This window comes from Orbicella faveolata, unplaced genomic scaffold, assembly GCF_042242905.1.
Source record: "Orbicella faveolata isolate gen_17 unplaced genomic scaffold, um_ofav_v1 contig_35, whole genome shotgun sequence".
NCBI lineage: Eukaryota > Metazoa > Cnidaria > Anthozoa > Scleractinia > Merulinidae > Orbicella > Orbicella faveolata.
Genome location: NW_028301564.1, coordinates 14,580,611 through 14,598,420, shown reverse-complemented (window position 1 = coordinate 14,598,420; position 17,810 = coordinate 14,580,611). Strand labels below are relative to the sequence as shown.

Genomic DNA, 17,810 nt, shown 5'->3' with positions numbered 1-17,810 from the left:
CGTGTAACATTCATCTGTTAACAAGGTTACTACTTGACAAGCTAAAAGCTCTAATTTGTATTGACGAGTAAGTGTTGTGGAAGACAGAATGTGTGAGGCAAACATCCACAGCCTCGGGGCAAACTCTTTACCAACATATGTTTAATTGGAAAAAGCTGTAACTCACCAAAGTTGGTTTGTGAGGAATGCAGTCGTTTTTAGTCTTTTAATAACGGTTTCTTTGTTCTTTTTACTGAGCAAGGTCTGGATATTGGCACGAAATCGTAAAATTTTCGCTCAAAAGTGTCCAAAGTTTTTAAAAGATTTCAACTTCGGAACAAAACCATGATCTCTAAATTAAAACGACGCTACATAGATTACAAAAATGTTACCGCAAATAAAATAGTCTTATGTCTCATTTCATGGCTCCAAAAATTATAAGCACTATATGTATGGAACATTCATTTGATTAATAACAATGTTACAAAGCAAGAAATGAACGCAAATCGTTTGAGCCCAGGAGGGAAAACCACAGCTTTTTTTTTTTTTTTTTTTTTTTTTTTTAAATGAATCTCTTGGTCAGTATTCTGATTTAGTTGTCCATTCTACTCCTTCCCACTACTTTGAATTGATACCCTTTTTCTAGCCTTTCAGTTGCGACCTCGATAAGCTACTGGGCTAAGCTTTCCTTCATTCTGAAAAGAATTTCAGGCCGCTTCAAAATGACTTGTGCGTTATCGTGCTTACCGAACCCTCAAACTGGCCAAATTCACAAGATTGGAATGGCGAGAGCAAAAAAAACACGAGATTAGATTCTTCAGAGGATATCAGTGAACTCGCCGCACTGCAATCAAGTTTGTACGAAGAAATAAAGATTCCGTTCTTTATAAATACTACGAATATCTTGTTTATTAGGAAGTTCCCCCCCCCCCCTCCACCCCGTATAAAGAGCAATAGTCTTTAGCCCTTGCTATAACAAACACATATGCCAGCCCCTTGACATTTCAGTAATCTTCGTTGTTTGTGACATTTCAAAAGAAGATACAGACAACGCAAGTATTTGGAGCTAGGAAATTAAAAAGAGATTTAACTTCTAAGAATATAGTATTAGATTCAAGGTCAAACCACAAAGTGAATAGGCAAACATAGCGTATTTATGTGTATTTTCCTCAAATGCAAGTTCATGAAGAATATTAATTCTGCTAAAACTCTCTCTCTCTCTGACATAATTGGTTTCTTTTCTGGCCCTTGAATTTCTTGAATTGACTTTCATCGTAGCGTTCCGAACTGGTAACGCATCGAACTGAGTGGGTTGCCAAAGGAGCTAGGAAATTAAAAAGAGATTTTACTTCTCAAAATATGGCATAGGCTTCAAGGTCAAACCACAAACTGAATGGGAAAACAGAACGTATTTACGTGTATTTTTTCAATTGCAAGTTCATGAAGAATTCTGCTAGAGCTCTCTTTGTATGAGATTGGTTTATTTTCTGGCTCTTGCTGTGATTTCTTGAATTGACTTTCATCGTAGCGTTCAGAACTGGTAACACATCATTGAACTGAGTGGGTCGCCAAAGGTTTAATTAAGATTAAATTATACCTTCCTAAGATCAACTTAAAGCTGCTAATAATCGAGTGAAGGTCAAAGTTTCCTCTCAAATGTAAATTAATTGGTTATGTATATTACACGATGATAGAAAAGCTAAAATAGTTGAGACACGAAGTGTCAAAACTAAACTGGATTAAACTGGGTGACATGCTGAAAGACGGAAAGCTTTATGTACTTCGATTCTCACTTCGTTTTGCCAACACAACCCAATGTCCTATTACTATTCATTTGGATCTGTCGCCGTGATACTATTTTTAAGAAGAGAAATCCGGCTTTGATAGCTCCAACCTTTGTGGTTTTTCATCTGTCATTTAGAAGGTAATGCCTTTAATTAATAACATTGCGAGCTGTCGATTTGCATGGATCGCCCGGACTTCTATTTATTTAGTTGCGGTGGGGATTTTGGTATAAAACGCCTTACCTTGATCCCTCCCCATATTTCAAATACTCAGGTGCAACTCGCTAAATTGTAGTGTAAAAAAGAATCAGTTTACACATTGCCGAATTGTTCTGTGACCTTTACATCATGCACTTCGATCAGACTGAAAACCATAACCATTCTCTGTTTTTCTCTCATGATCTTACAGTGTCGTGGCGTATACTTTCTAAGCGAGAAAGGTTAGTGGCCATGATACAGGTGGCCGGATTGGGTCTACCAAAATCAGTCTTGTTTGAAGAACGTGACATGACAAAGGATGGGGCAAATACGGAAACCCGAAGCAAAAACATCGATTACGATTTTACGAAAAAAATATTATCGCTTGGCTAAATTTTATCTTGTAACACTTCCTGAGTCCGTCGAATGCTCACGTACTAGCCGAACAATAATTAACTGAAACAAGTTGCGAGATATTTGCACAAATTTCCATCTCAAGTTATTCAAGACATTTCTTTTTGGAACGTTGTGGAACGCAAGAACATTGTTACAGGAAATAAGACACGATTTATCAGGAAGAATAGGCTTGATTTTCTAAGTGCATTTCGAAGATAGTGATCGATTTTTCTGTCGTTGATCGGAAAGTTATGCGAAAGTTTCCGCCATTTTCCAGATGCGTTTCTAAACTGTCAATACAAACAGTGTTTAAGTTGTGTAAATTGATAACAAATGAAATACATCAGGTTCTCCTGTCATTTGTGAATATTTATGGTTTAATATGAACTTTAGAGACCTTTAGACTGGGGAAAAAGGTCGCCTTTTCCAGAAGAAACCTTTGTTCCAAACCTTGAGACAAAAAACGAACACTCTCAAGCTCTATTTCGGCTACTTTAAATTATGGCGCGAAAATCGTTTTAATGAAGAAATAAAACACAGGCAAGCAAGAATTAACTATTGAACATATGTCAGTCCTAGGTTAGGTCAAAGCCGATAAGGGAGCGGAAATCGTCGAGAGATATCGGTCAACACGCACGCACGTGAACTGGCCTCGGGTTGGATTCTGGGACGGATTCCCCCCCGACCGAGACATGTTTGAAAACAATAGCACCTACGAGCTCTAGGAACATACGTAAAACTTTCTCATAACCTGTGCGGCAGCTGTTTACCTTGTGAACACGAAAAAAACATCCATACGGACAGTTCTGACCGAGATATCACCAACGGTTCTCGCTGTAGCCGTGTCGGTCTGAAATTACAAAGTTAGTGACATTGAAACATGGAAGATCATAACGTTCAAGGAACAGATTTCGATGGAGAAAGTAGTTCTACCGCCAACAGGCCAGACGTTGGTGGAGGCTGTAGGAGACGAAAAGCCAAACCTAAAGCAGCAACCAGCAGGAAGGAAAGGAGGCGCACGCAAAACATCAATGCTGCATTTGATGATTTGAGGAAGCACATTCCTAATGTTCCATCTGACACTAAGCTATCTAAGATCAAAACACTGAAATTGGCTATGAGTTATATTCATCATTTGGAAAATCAACTCGAAGACGAAGCCCAGGGCCAGGAAATCGTTACGCCTGCTGAGGAATCCCGCCGCAAAACAGACAACAACGAAACCGATAGCAATGATAGCAGTAGCTTTGATCAAGTGGATTCGCCAAAGGTAAATAACAGGAAAACATCTTGATATTTCTGGGGGTTCACTGGGACCTTGAAATACTAAAATACAATTTTCGAGTGGAGTTTCCTGCTAAGGTCATTATTTCTTAATTGCTTTCTATTTAATAGCAGTCCTAAGTACTTTAACAACTGACCATGGTCAAAATGTTAACCGAAGAAACTGAACACGGTAGGTACTGCATCGATATTTCGCGTTCCGACAAGATGGGCTCATCACGAAAGCTACAAATTATGGCACCAAATCTCAGAAGGTGAAAGAGATAACGCGATTTTCTCGCATCACAATACTTTAAAGGTTCTCGATGGGGTTCCATCTCTTTTCTTTATTAAATGTGTAGTTAATTCTGAACAGATTGTTTGGTTGTTTTATGTTCATCATATGCTTGCATGTTGACCTATTTTAGTTGCGATGGAGTACGCCGCATACAACTGAAATGTCGACACAATCATGGTGACTTCTTAGTGTTATTGATAGCTGGGATTAAATCTTCTTTTGCTAATTTGCTTATTCATTTTTTTGTGAATAGAGTAGTGACGAAAAACAGAGATGTTCTGCTCCGCCACGTCGCAGCTCAAGAACTGGATGGCCACAACATGTCTGGGCATTGGAATTGATGGGGAACCTCAAACAACAATCTGTAGCGTAACAATAAACCACATTTGGCCTTCCTTCCTGAACGAAATCTCAATAACATGTTCCAAAAGGTGTCTATCCAGCTCTTGAAAATCAGTTGCAGAGATTATTTGCTCAACTCATGATGATTGCGAACACGCGGTGGAAGAAGAATTTCAGTGAATTTCATTTGAAGAGCTTTCTTCTGTTCCTGCGTTATTGTATTGGGGACAATAGCTGTAGCACAGCGAGAGGGCTACAGCATCTGGGAAGATTAGAGACATCGGTGTTGTCATCTAAGGTAGCAAATAAAACAATATTGCAAATTATTCAAGAATCGTTATCTATAAAAGGAACTGTTAAGTCCAGAGGCAGCGTAGCAACAGCAGTTCATGAAGGTGGATTTGATCGTGGGTTTCAACTTATGACTCCTCGACCGTTCTTTAGAATGCCTGTGCAAGTAATTCGGGAGGGTGATTCTCATCAATGAGAATCGGTTGTGTAATGATTAAGATTTTACGCCAAGCCGTTGTCTAGTATGCATATTTAAAACTCATCACCAGTCATTCCCCATAGGTGATAGAACGCAGAGTGACTGGAACTGTAGAAAGAGTTGGCAACTGTTTCATATCTGATTTAGGTGGCCATGATTGTTGCAGGGAGTCTTCCCAAATGATTTACATCTAGCACGCATCAGTTAATTTACTTGTAAACTAGTTGTCTCAAATACAAGTAGACAGTGAAATAAAGGCATATTATATTCACGATTGTCGTTATAGTGCCTTGTCGCATTTCCAAGTGCATTGATGAAAAACAGGGAACCTTTGGTTTAGTGTCCAAGTGTTCTGACAGGGTCCAGAATTCGACCAAAATGTCGACCTGTCACATCTAGCAGCGAGTACTGGGGCCTTCTTCAACGTTTTGTCCAGTGTTTATTTCAGAAACACTTTGGCACAGACGCTAAAGCTGTGTCTAAATGCCATTGGTCTTAGTGGGAAAGACGGCTAGACGAAAATGAGCTATTTCGAGTGATATGTAGGGACGGCTTCATCATTCACGGCATTGGGAGTTGTTCAACAAGGATTTCTGGTACGTCAGTTAATAGCCAATGTAACTATTTCGATCTTACTGTGACCGTCTTTTCTGTTTTGTTATACGACAACTGGCATACGTTAGTCAGAATCAACGTTTCGATCCTCTAAATTACAAATTCAGTTCAAATCGTGCAAAAGAAGGCTTCGTTTTGCCTCCTTGAAACTTCGGGCAAACTTGAACAAACCATTCCTACACTGAAATTAAGCCACCGAGTGGAAAACTTACTAGTCTAGGTACTTCGAAAACTTCTTAGGGCCAGGTTAAAGGCACATTGAAGTTGAAAATCGGATTTAACAATTGCTAGCGACCAGAAGAGATGGAAAGATTCCAATTTCGAAACAGTTTGGGCGAAAAAATAAGAAGCGTTATTGTGGTAATTAATTTGATACTACATTTATCGCTTCTAAATATGCCATTTTGATAATTTACCAACCGCAGTAAAGCAAAGACGCTTTGTTATGAGATTTTATTAGGTTAAAACAAGTTAGAAAGAACAACCTCTCCACAATACGTTCGCTACTAAAGTCCCACTGCCTCAAACTAGGTATGTCGCTTCGGTTATTATGGTGAGAGTAAATGGTCACATAAACCGTCCCATCGGTAAGGACAGATCGACGATTAAGGGACAGACTTTACATTATGGTTGTAAACTGAGTTTTTGTCAACTTTCGTGAAATAAAAACCTAATATTTGTTCACGTTTGAGAAGGTTTGCCCCAAGTAAACAGATAAGAATCGCATTAGGTACCCAAACAATGACAAAACCGCCTGAGCTCGGAAGTGCTGCATACAATGGAGTCCAAGATGTCACTCTTGTGTGTGCCGCAGAGTCTCATCTTCATACAACACATTTCTCTTTAGAAATCTCCCATGATTTCTCAGTTGAGTTTTCTAAACGTTAAAACGCCTCGACAGGAGGGCGGAGTCGAGTTATAAATCTTGAACTGGGGGTGGGACATTGCGGGTTTATAAAGAATCCCCTAATTAGTTTGATAAACAACTGTAAACAACGTTTTATTTAGGGCAATTTCCTCCCATTCGAGGCAAGCCACAAACAGATTTCTTACACGAAAGTAACTCATTTTATAAATTCACTTAACCACTAACACATTTGATGCCTAGCTGAATTCATAGCCGGCTTGGCGAAACCTTGCAGAAAATTCGGGCTCTCTTTGAACCCATAACCTTTGCGTGCAAGACCTAAGACAAAGGCGCTTATATTTTGTCTGTGCAATACTTGTCATGGTCTTCCAAATTTAGTAGACTAATTAATGTATAATGAACACAGTGAGTCTAAATTTATATCGTTCATTTTCTCACGGTTTAATCAGTTGTGTTTTTTTTAATCGAAATTCAAATTCTGGGCATATGCATGTCATCGAGCTTACGAAACAGTGAAAAAGTTGAGTGAAATTTTGATATCATTGCTAAATAAACAACGTTAGGCTTGACCTTGAAAAGGTAAACTTAGTTGAGAATGGGCCAGACAAATTGTACTAAAGCTGAACTAAAACAAACTAAAACAAACATTTTGCAGATTTTCCAGCAGTGTTGTTGCTATCAAAATTCCGGTCAGTAATTACCGGACATTATGTACGTGCTCCAAACTAGCCATCGTCAAATCGATCCACTTATGAGTTGAAAGTCAGGTCGGGTAGTCTCTGCCTCTCATTGTGATAGTAAAGATTTGTTCTTTTCTTTTTTAGGACTGAGAGTAAATTTTGCTGAACACCATAAAGTAAATATGCGTGATGCATTCTGACCACAACTTAATAAAACTGAAAGGTGCTAGACAACCACAGGAACTGAACACGATATAATGACCTCAAAGAACACACATAATCTTGTTGCGTTTCCTACAAAATCCTCCACCAGATGAACGGAGTACATAATTCAAAACATACTTTGACCAAGAAAAACGTTTTAATCAATGATTTTTGTTCGGTGATGGATGGATATTTTGTTTTGGTTTTGGGAATACCAAACTTTATGAAGAGAGGGAAATGCGTGTGGCTGAATTCCATGCATACAGGCGAATTCATGATGGCCCTTTTGGCTTTCCGCTTCACTTTTCATATCAACGTTCTAGCCATGCCATGCTTAAATATCTGAATACATTGCTGAAAAATACTGGTACAAACTGACAATCCACAGCGAAGAGAAGGACGCTGTAGCCAAAAATTGTAAAAATGTATATCTGTTTATGAAAGTAATTAAATCTCCTCAAAGTTTCGAGGATTGAGTACCCCTGCCAAAACAGCCAATTGAAAGTAAAAGCCAAGTGAGCAGCCACAGAAAGTCTTGCGTTATAATTGTCAATTATCAAAGGATGTTTGAAAATTCATGTAAAAGTCAAATAGAAGTCCACCCCAAGCTAAATGCAACAACGAAACTGTCGAAATATTCTGAGCGTATACCGGAGCAATGATGTACAAGCATTAAGTAGCTCTTGAAGAAAGAACCCTTGTCGTTTCTGGTGCAAATTTCCGCTTTATTTATTTGACATATGTATGAGAAAGTTTTATTAGCATGACTTGCATGACCACAATTGTAAGAAGGGCAAAGACGTTCCCTCTTGCTGTCCTCTATTGAACTTACCGCCATTATATTGTAGTCAGGCTTAAAGCGCTGAGACACCATTAAGAATGAACGAGTTTTTTTTATTGTGTTAATGTTCCTAGAAGGTTGATGAAAAAGGAACCTACGTTCTTCAACTAACAAATGTTTTTTGATGATTCATGACCTTGCTTAGCTTCTTCCAGACAACAAGATCGATGAGGCTAATCTAAATTCGATACTGTACACTGATTCACTGATGAAACATAAGCCTTCAAGTGTAAATGCTTTTCTAAGAATTGGCTTCTTTGCTATAACTATGCTTTTGGCAGAACAAAATGGAATTGTACCTTTGCCAAAAAAGGTCTCAACAGTGTATTAACAATTTTATCATAACTGCCTTCAGCTGATCCTTTCGTTTCTTACGGCCCAAAAGGCTACGATCTTCATCTTTACCCCGAGCTCTGTTGCCGGTTCTTCGGACCCGGGCGCCATCTTCCTTGTGCTTCGCTTCATGAATTCCACCTATACGCACAGTTATTTTCCTGGCCAGGGTTGTCCGAAAGGTAGATAACGCTATCCACCGGATAAATCACTATCCAGCGGATAGCATGTTTGTTTTGATACCATTTATCCACTGGATAGCGATTTATCCGGTGGTCTTCGAGCAACCCGGATCAGGGGATTTCCAGCTTTGTACCGACAGAAAGAGAAGGAAATCATTGTCTCGCAGGGTACTTATACCGTAAAACTATTTTGGTACTCCGACCCTAATCTGCAAGGTTTTTTTACCGATCTCCATATTTTTTGTGTGTCTTCCAGCAATTAGTTTCTTTGGAAAACGTTTGGGAGTTTACTACCGACCTAACTTGAAGATTCCCCAGGTCTCATTTAGTTCCTGCATTCTTGTCAGTACATGGAATCATTGCCCTCTTAGACGACAAGAAAGCCGTTATTTAGCTATAATGTAAAACGTGCAGCCCTCAACCGGTCAACTATCAAAGAATGGTTTGCTTTTTTGAGAGCAAAGGTACTTGAGAGTTTAATTCACGGTATGACACGTTTAATCCAGTGAAGCTGTAGTCACTTGCAACCTGAATATAACTACGAAATAACATGAAATATTTAGGGTATAAATTGCAACCAATTCTTGGCTTGAAGAAGAGCAATTTTTGCCAAGAGTTCAATGCTTAAAAAGATTCATTTAGTTCAGTTATTACAACTTTTTGACGTCCATGGTTCTTCCCATACTTGTCATGGTGAGCAAATTCAGGTTAAGCACAATCATCAAAAAAGAATGCTCTTACTCTGCTTATGTTGGGCTCACTTAGAATCGCCGTGCTATATTAGAATACGCATAGATACAAAGCAACTTATTGCATCGTGTTTCTTGTGCCTATGCATGTAAAGAAGGAGCGAACACTGATTCATCAACAAATGAATGCCACAGGTCGAGACTTTACTGCTCTTCAGTCGGCATTCGACGGATGTATAACCACTGAATCATTGAAACGAAGACTTTTGGATTAAAGTTTGCTGCATGCTCTATGAACAGCCGACACCGCAATCTCTGCATTGTGCTCTCAGAGACCAGAAACATTTTTAAGGTGGTAGTTACAACTTTAGCATAGCTGAACCGTCGATTAATCCGGCTTTAATGTCTCGAGGCAGCAATGGCCGAGATCTTCGATTCAACTAAGTGGCTTGTTTGAGTCATTCGTTTCATGATTTCCACCAAAATACGGCCGGCTGCTCTCAGTTCCCACGGCCCACGGATGCAAAATCTTCCTCCCTCTCTATGTTATTCTGGGTCTTCCAACATTTTGCTTTTGTGACTTTTTGGAAGGTTGTATGGATGTTACTAAATTAAAGATCCACGAGGTCCTCTTTTTCTTGCCTGGCATAGTTGCTAGGAATGTCCACTTAGCTTTGATCAGAGAGCAATTCTTTTTGCTACAAAGAACATTGATCTAAAACACTGGAGTGGCTTGCAATACAGAGAAAATACCATTGCAATCCTTTTCTTACTACAACAGGTTAAAATCATGATTATAGGCTTTTTGACCCGATTCATTGCTAAACTAGCTATTTCCTTTCAGTTTTGCATCATCGAACTCTTGGTTTCCATTACATGAGGAAGCAAGCGTATTTCGTCCATTACCTTTTCGAGTTTTATAACTTCGACACTATTTCATCATGCTTGCGCCCTCAAAGAGCTTGTAAATTTTTTTGGAGAGAGCAAGACCCAGGAATACAGTACATTACCAGTGTTGAGGATGTAAAAAGAAAAAAAATCTGAGCTCAGGGAAAAAGTTTGGCTATTGTAAAAAGGAATTGTAAATATTATCAAACGTGAACGGAATTCGATGGTTAACTATCTTGGTCAAGATAGACACCAAGAAAAGAACCAAGCAAAAACCGAGAATTACCTCCTAAATTATTACCTCAAAAAAAAAAGAAAATCGAACAAAACTGGCAAATAAACAAATAAAGCGTCAGAATTGAGAGCGAGATGCTTGTACCGCATGGTAAGAAAGGAAACCTGTTTGCAAGTAATCATACAACTGAATGGAAAAGCGAGCAAACTTTATCGACAGTACTGAACCTGGATTACATTGATTGAAAGTACATTGATTTATAACGGGAGATCTATGCCACTGAACACTGAACATTTGTGAAAAGCTAAATACCTTAACCCATGCTACGGCACCCACAACAATACTGTCAGTAATTTTAATCCAGACATGTTTTTTGAGAAGAAGCTGAGCTCGCAACTATTCAAACTAGTTTAAAGAACTACTCTGACTACTGACTGATATGCGAAAGCTCCAGTTGAATCAGCGGATTCCAAACTGTGCCACCATTGTTCATCGAGAGCGTCCTTACAAACTACGCTGTTAATGAGCTTTCCAACACTGAGTAGCTTACGAAGAAGAAAAACCGTCTGTGTGTTCCGCAAACGACGAAGTCATCACGTCTTTAAATCGAAAAATGTTTTAAAATTCTTTTCAGTCTTTATTTGCATAAAAGAGAGTAAAAATACAATGTCAAAAAGGATTACGCCAATATTAGAAGTAGAGGAAGTAACAAACTGCAATACATATTTATGAGCGTGGAGGTTCTAAAATGAACCGTCTAAATATGTAGTAACGGTATCCCGAGGCTGGAATAGATTAAAAAAAAATCTGTAAGAAGATTTCTGAAAGACAAACAACGTGGAGACAAACTGTCAACAGTGATGTTTCAAAAGGAGAAAGTAAATATTGTTTGTAACACAATTTCACTGTAAATCCAGAAGATGGTTACATGCGCAGTAATTGCATTTTAAGGCCAGGGAAGCAATTAAGTCCTTCAGGTTGATTTACACTTTTAAGGTCATGCGTTTGTAGTCCGCTGTGTATTTTTCAAAGCGTATGTGATTCTTTTACGACTCTTCAAGGAACGCGCTATTAAATGTCTTAAGCTGGGAACTGACGAATCATATAAAACCACTCGCAACGAGCATCCTCGGAATTTGGAATCTCTCGTGAGTAGATTTCTAATGAGATTAACAACTCGCAAGTACTTCTGCACACGATGTAGTAACGACGAAAACGAGGAATGATATCTGAGATTTATGACCTTTTAAGTAGTCCTTTATCTCTCTAAGAATCTCAATATCAAAAGTTATTTCATGGACCAACATGAGACTCTTAAAACGTAGTGAAGGGTAAATATCAAGTTTTAAGCACAAGCTAAATGTTGATAATCGAAAATTAAATGGCTCAAAAGGTGTTCCAGTATGGCGATACGAGATTGCCTCGTATTCCTGATAAACATATTTTGGATCGTTTCCTAGAGGGTGGCAGTAACATCCGTGTCTTCAACATTATTATGGCAACTAATGTTTAGGATGTTTGTCAATTGGGCAGCTGGGATGTCAGAAGGATTAAAAAATGTTTCCATTTCAAGGATAATTTATTATGTTTGTTGATTACCCACAAACACCAGAGCCAAACTATTCATCAAAAACCAACTCCACTCTGACGACAGAGGAGAGTGCATTTGGTAAATTTGGATTTTGGAAGTTGACAATTTATCAAAACTACAAGTAATGACTGACACATCGACCCACATCGAGCTAAAGAAACATTTCTCCTCATGAAAGCTATCCTTGAATCGACAATTCCAGAAATGCCTAAGGCGTTCGGCTAGCCTCGGTGTATCGTCTTGAAGACCTGTTGATAGAATTTTGCAAAGACGAATCTCAAATCCATTTTGTGATGGCAACAGTTGATAAGAACGTCATCACCAGTGCCACGGAATTTGCAGTGCTAGTGGACGCCGCAGTCGATCGAGGAAGGCGACGAAATCCCTCATTGAGTTAAGAGCGTAATGTGTTGTTTTCATTGTTCAAGCATCTGTTTCAAAAGATTACGACTTTGAAGAGTGTTAAAATACTTTTTCAAATATTTCTTACAACTTGCATGGGTAGATCGAGGTTTGTTAGTCTGACAGGTTTTCGTAGTCAACTCAGTTTGTCAACTAAGACGCCGACCTCGCGTATACGTTTACGTCTGAAAACGTTTTTTTTTTTAAAAAAAAAAATATATATATATAGTTTACGCCTTTCGCCCACACGTAAACCACATAAAAGTATTTGTCAGGAGCCCGTGGGCTAAACGTCCTAAACGCCCTTCAAGATGAATCGTTACTAAAATATAAAGATTTTGATGAAAAAGTCATTTTTCTAATCAAAAACAAAAAAAACATTTTGCTGAGTTTGCCTTTAGATTATTAGGATGAGCGTTGAATTCAAGGGATGTGTACAGTGGTTGAAGCTTTTTCGTACAGTAACAGCCATAGTAACGGCTGCTTACAGTCAGTTAATGACTACAAATATAGGCCACAACAAATCTTTACCGGGACCCATGACCTTAGGCTCCTGGGGAAATCACGCGTACATTAATTGAAGAATCTTCACCAAATTTAAACAAACTTATTGGTCCTTTTGAGAGTATCAATTTCGTATAAACTGAATGGAGAAGTTTCTGAATGGAGAAAGTTGAGAACGTCACTTAAATGCCGCGTCACGGAAAAGCTTAGAAATTCAAGCATAGTCTATCACAAAACCAAGAACCCATTCGGAGCAAACGTTTGTATGAATATTGGTTTTCAGCTGCTCTTATACATCATGAAAGTAAAATATAACGAGAATCAATAGTTTTGTAGTTTGAATTTTGGTGAAGTCATGTGAAAACCGGCAATATCAGTCTGTAAATGCTGACGTCACCTCAAAAAATCAAGGCATGCTTAATGTACCCAGGCTTTCTAGTTTAATAGCTGTCTCCGTCATATCTCGTCCCAGATGCGGCAGTCTTTCTTGAGTGGATGGCCAAAAGGATCGCGGGCTCTGTAGAGTGATATCATAACGTTTAGAATTCCCTTTATCGTTAATGTGTGGACAAACATAAACGACACGTAAAACAATCGCCCAACTCGTGGGATTATGTTAATCAGAGATCTATATTCGCTATAGTCCTTAAAAACACACATGTGGACATACCCTATAACCATACCCATTTTGTATAGAGCGTTGAACTAGCTATATAAAGACACTAAAATTGTACAGCAATCTAGCGCCAAAGTGTTTTTCTTAACAAATTATCTATTGAGAGCGATTGTCCAATTGAGTGTCGTAAAACCAAAACCAAAGTAATTAATCACTCTAGTCAATCACAGAGGACGCAGACAATCCATTGAACCAATCAGAACTCCAATACTAATTATGCAACGCTTTCGAGTGATTTACCGTAGAATATCCCACGAGCCACTTGAATTTTATCGGTGTACACACAATCAAGCTTTTAGACGAGTGTGTACACCAAGAAAATACAAGTGACAAGTGGGATATTCCGTGGTATATCACGAGAGATGCCAAAGAAAATACAGTGGATAACACAATCAATGCGGCATACGCGCGACGCATGATGGGAAGGTTGGATGTAATACCGTCGAATATACAACGGCTTTCCTGCATTCTGACTGGCTTTATTTTCTATTGTATGTTATAAGGCAGTGTAGTGGACGCGAAGCGCGGGCAAACGTGTGTGAGCGAGTCACGATTGGTTTTGGTTTTACCTCTGATTGGATGACAAAGCGGCGCGAATTTTTTTAGGCCAATCACTTAGCGTTGTAATACAAGACCAAAGTAAGTGTTAATTACTTTCGACGCTCAAGTGAAGGCCCGCTCTATCCACCTGAGGTGTAGGTTTGCAGCTACCCGGCAACCTTTTATTGAGCTAGCTTTAGGAAAGCAATTCACTGAAGTGAATAAAAGGGTGGTGTCTAGCAAGAAAGATGTAGAAATTAATAACTACCGAGCATCAATGTAAATCTAATAAAGTGTTTCAAAACCTAGTTTGTCTGCAGTCTCTTCTCTTATTACGAACAAACAGTAAAGTTCAGGGGACTAGGTTAAAGTAGCTTAAAGTTAGGGACTCGACTCGAAGGGGATGTACGATGAGTAGGGTTCTTTCTCTTTTTCACATCCTCCCATCTTCTTCTCCCAACTCCTCCTCTTAAAGGGGTTTTATACCTAGAAATGATTTTTGTTTTATAAAACAACTCTGTGGGACAGTTTTGGTACCACGTTAAAGGACTCCGTGGCGTGACTTCAAATATGAGCTTTTCCAGGTCAAATGCCACAATAGTTAATGAATAACTCGTCCCTAAGTGTTAAAAAGTGTTGTTCATTACAAGCCCGATAACCTACTGATGAATGGTTCGAGAAGCATGGAATTAAGTTCATCCTGTCCGTAAGCAAGTTGTCTAGATGACAAACCTCTGGAAACAGTGTTTTGAGGGGTTTTTTTTCTCGAAAATGGGAAAAAGTTTAAAAAAATTAACAATATTAACTGAACAGGAAAAACATTTCATATACTGAAAATTTTATTGGTTTATAACCTAGATAATTGTGTCCTTTATTTACCAATCTTGAACATTTGACAACATTCGGTTGAAACCCAGTGGATCGAGATATCGTGCTTGAAATATTGGTGATCTGTCTATTTGGTCTTTTTGAGAAATAAGCCTTTAACGTTTTACTGCGGTCACCAGAAACCCAAATTAGCCCTTTGAACGAAGGGGGGGGGGGGCAGAGGCAGGGGGAGGTGGTATATAGAAAAGACTTACATAAATGTTTCATTGAATACCCGAATACAAACCGGTCATAGAAATGTTAACCAAGCAGGGGCGTCTAAGATGGTAGAGGAAACAATGTTCAGGACCATGATGCAGAATTCCATCCATTAGTACACATCTTTAAAGCTTTCCTGTAAAGTATAATTAAAATGTACTGTATTGAATCCATTTTGTGAGTACTTTTGGACTGTAAACAACTGTTGCTATGGGCGCTGCTACGTTGAAATATGGCTACAGGTGTGCAGATTTCTCAATTTCAACTTAAATCGAGGAGTGATTATAGCAAAATCGTTTCAAAATACGATTTGCAAATGGTCAGAGATGTTGAATTAATCTTCATGTTTCAGAAAAATTCCACGTTTTGGAGAAAAAAATCATATTTCAGGGAAAAAGACCTCTTTAGTATTCATCAAAGACAAAGTGGACCGCTGAAGCGCATTCATGTTCACACTTTGTTTTCACATAAGTAGGAGCTTCCGTATGTATTATAGTGTTCTATGGGCTTCTGGTTTTCATCATGATAAGGCAGCAGGCCGGGCATATTGCATGGTGTTCCCCCAAGAATGAAATTTTCTCTTTTGTATGACGGGTTTTTTTCTTTTACAAAAATTCTTTATTCAGTAGGAACACTAATATTTGCGTTTCGTTGACGAAATTGCAGCAGCTACGCTCGGTTTACGCAACGATGCAACAGAAACAGTTGAGAGCCGTTTTGTTTCAAACCCAAATTTAGCAAAGACTGAGATATAGATAAACGCTGCTAGGCTGTTTACCGGGGAATACTGGGTTCTAGTGACATCAAATTTTATTAATCCACATTATCCAAATAAGGCGTTGGAACTGGTTAGTATAGGAAATCGTATGAATGCGAGTGCAATCAAGGATTTGCCGCTACGAGTGATGTTTGAAAATTTTAACAACATTGCACGAGCCTTTAGGCCAGTACAATTTGAAAGAATTTTCAAATATCACGAGTAGTGTAAATCCTTAATTAATTGCTCAAGCTTTCAAACGATTACTCACTCATTATATGACTGAGAAAATTGCGAACGCGCGAGCGTTAGTTTGCATTGCTGGGCAAATTAAAAATTAACGATAAATTGGCCTGCTGTCAGCCAATCAAAATGAAGAAATTTTCTCAGTCATACAATAAATGATATAATCCTGTGCATTTGTTGAGTTTTGGAATTGATTCAGAAAACTGACGCTGCTTTTTCAACCAATTAGAAGCAAAACGAAACGCAGTAATGAGCCAGTTTATAAGGCACACCATCCGCTAGTTCTTACTGACCCTTACTAGTTCATTGTGTCGCTTGCGGAATAATATACAGAGACAGCAGCTCATCACTAGAGACGGACTGCTGTCAGGGAGAGAACAAGACCCCAAAAAGGACTCCCATATGAAAGTGAAGGGAAAGTTCTTTAGAACTTTGGAGAATAATTAACAATTAGACCCGTAGCCCGCAAGGACCCGTGGCCCTCGAGGGCGAAGGGTCTAATTGTTTTAGTATCACCCAACTAGTCGGACAGAAAAGGTAATAATAAAGTTAGCAAATGCAAGTTGAAGAAATATTTATTTGGGAATAAAACGAAAGAAAGCGTCACGCCAATTTCGCTACTCGATGACTATTACTAATAGTCCCCTAGTAGCGTAGCCAATCAAAATGCAGGATTTGCATTAGTCCACTAGTTGGGTGATACTAACCTCTATTAGGGCCCGGAATCAATTTTGAGGATGTCCTATAAGGTAACAAACAACAACAACTCTTTTGCTGATGAGAGATCGTGACACCGGCCGACATGTTCCAGTTAATTTCCAAGGACCCTTACCCAGCAAGCAACACTTAAAAAAAAAAACAACAGCCAATTAAAGCGGGTCATGTAGCAGCTCTCGTAAGGTCTCACATGAATGGCTTGCTACCCCTTTGAGAGAACAATAGAACAAACAGCAGAAACAATGCCCCTAGCCCTAAAACAATATCAGGTGCTACCAAGCAAAAGAATTACAAGCTTACGAGGTGCTGCTGTACTTCTGGTTAAAGCTGGGTCAGTCAGAATCAGGATCAGCAAGAACTTGTGGTTTACGCATACTGGGCCTCGATTGCAAGCTTCTAAGAGAGACAACCCTCGGTAACGTAACGTATGACCTTCTGAGCTATTTGACCCCCACCCCCCTCCCTCCTGGTTCCCTCCCTCCTCAGGTGAACGCTTGGCATTCCAGGTTCTGGTGGCCGTATAATAGAGATGTAACTTATTTCCACAGTCATTGAGGCGGATTTTAGATGAAATTTTGTTAAAAACATTAGGAAGTACTGTAGGACCATACCCCACCCCAACGGGGAGGGGGTGGGTCGACCATTTGGGGAGGCGGGGTAGAGTGTCGGAAAATCATGAACCAAAGCGCCTGCCGGTGTCGAGTTTTGCATACTTATGTTTTGTTGAATTTTGGCAGAAAGTGCCATGTTTGACCAGGTCTGTTTCAGAGACGAGTTCAAAGATAACTCGTCAGTCCTTATTCTTAACTTTGGGCTAATATTACACGAACCCCTCCTCTTCTTGTAATCACGTGGTGAAAGCGGAAAATATTAGTCAGATATTATTCTGAGCCTTATTACTAGCTTTTAGAGTTCCGCCATAAACAAGAAGAATTTTTCCCACGAGATTGCGTCATTGTGTAATCCTTATCTTGTTATTGTTTCGTTTAACAACATCAAAGAATGT

General features: G+C 39.1%; 1 protein-coding gene across 2 annotated transcripts; it reads left to right on the top strand.

The window, feature by feature from the left end:
• Positions 1-1,743: 1,743 nt before the first annotated feature.
• On the top strand, positions 1,744-5,021 carry LOC110066964 (heart- and neural crest derivatives-expressed protein 2-like). 2 transcript variants are annotated; one of them, XM_020774229.2, is made up of 3 exons: positions 1,744-1,903; positions 2,931-3,627; positions 4,172-5,021. In XM_020774229.2, the coding sequence occupies exons 2-3, from the start codon at positions 3,238-3,240 to the stop codon at positions 4,289-4,291; spliced, it is 510 nt and encodes a 169-aa protein (XP_020629888.1). In that variant the 5' UTR covers positions 1,744-1,903; positions 2,931-3,237; the 3' UTR covers positions 4,292-5,021. The 2 variants fall into 2 exon arrangements, with proteins under 2 accessions (XP_020629888.1, XP_089129764.1); XM_089273638.1 differs by lacking the exon at positions 1,744-1,903 and having other exon boundaries at positions 2,690-3,627.
• The last annotated feature ends 12,789 nt before the right edge of the window (positions 5,022-17,810 follow it).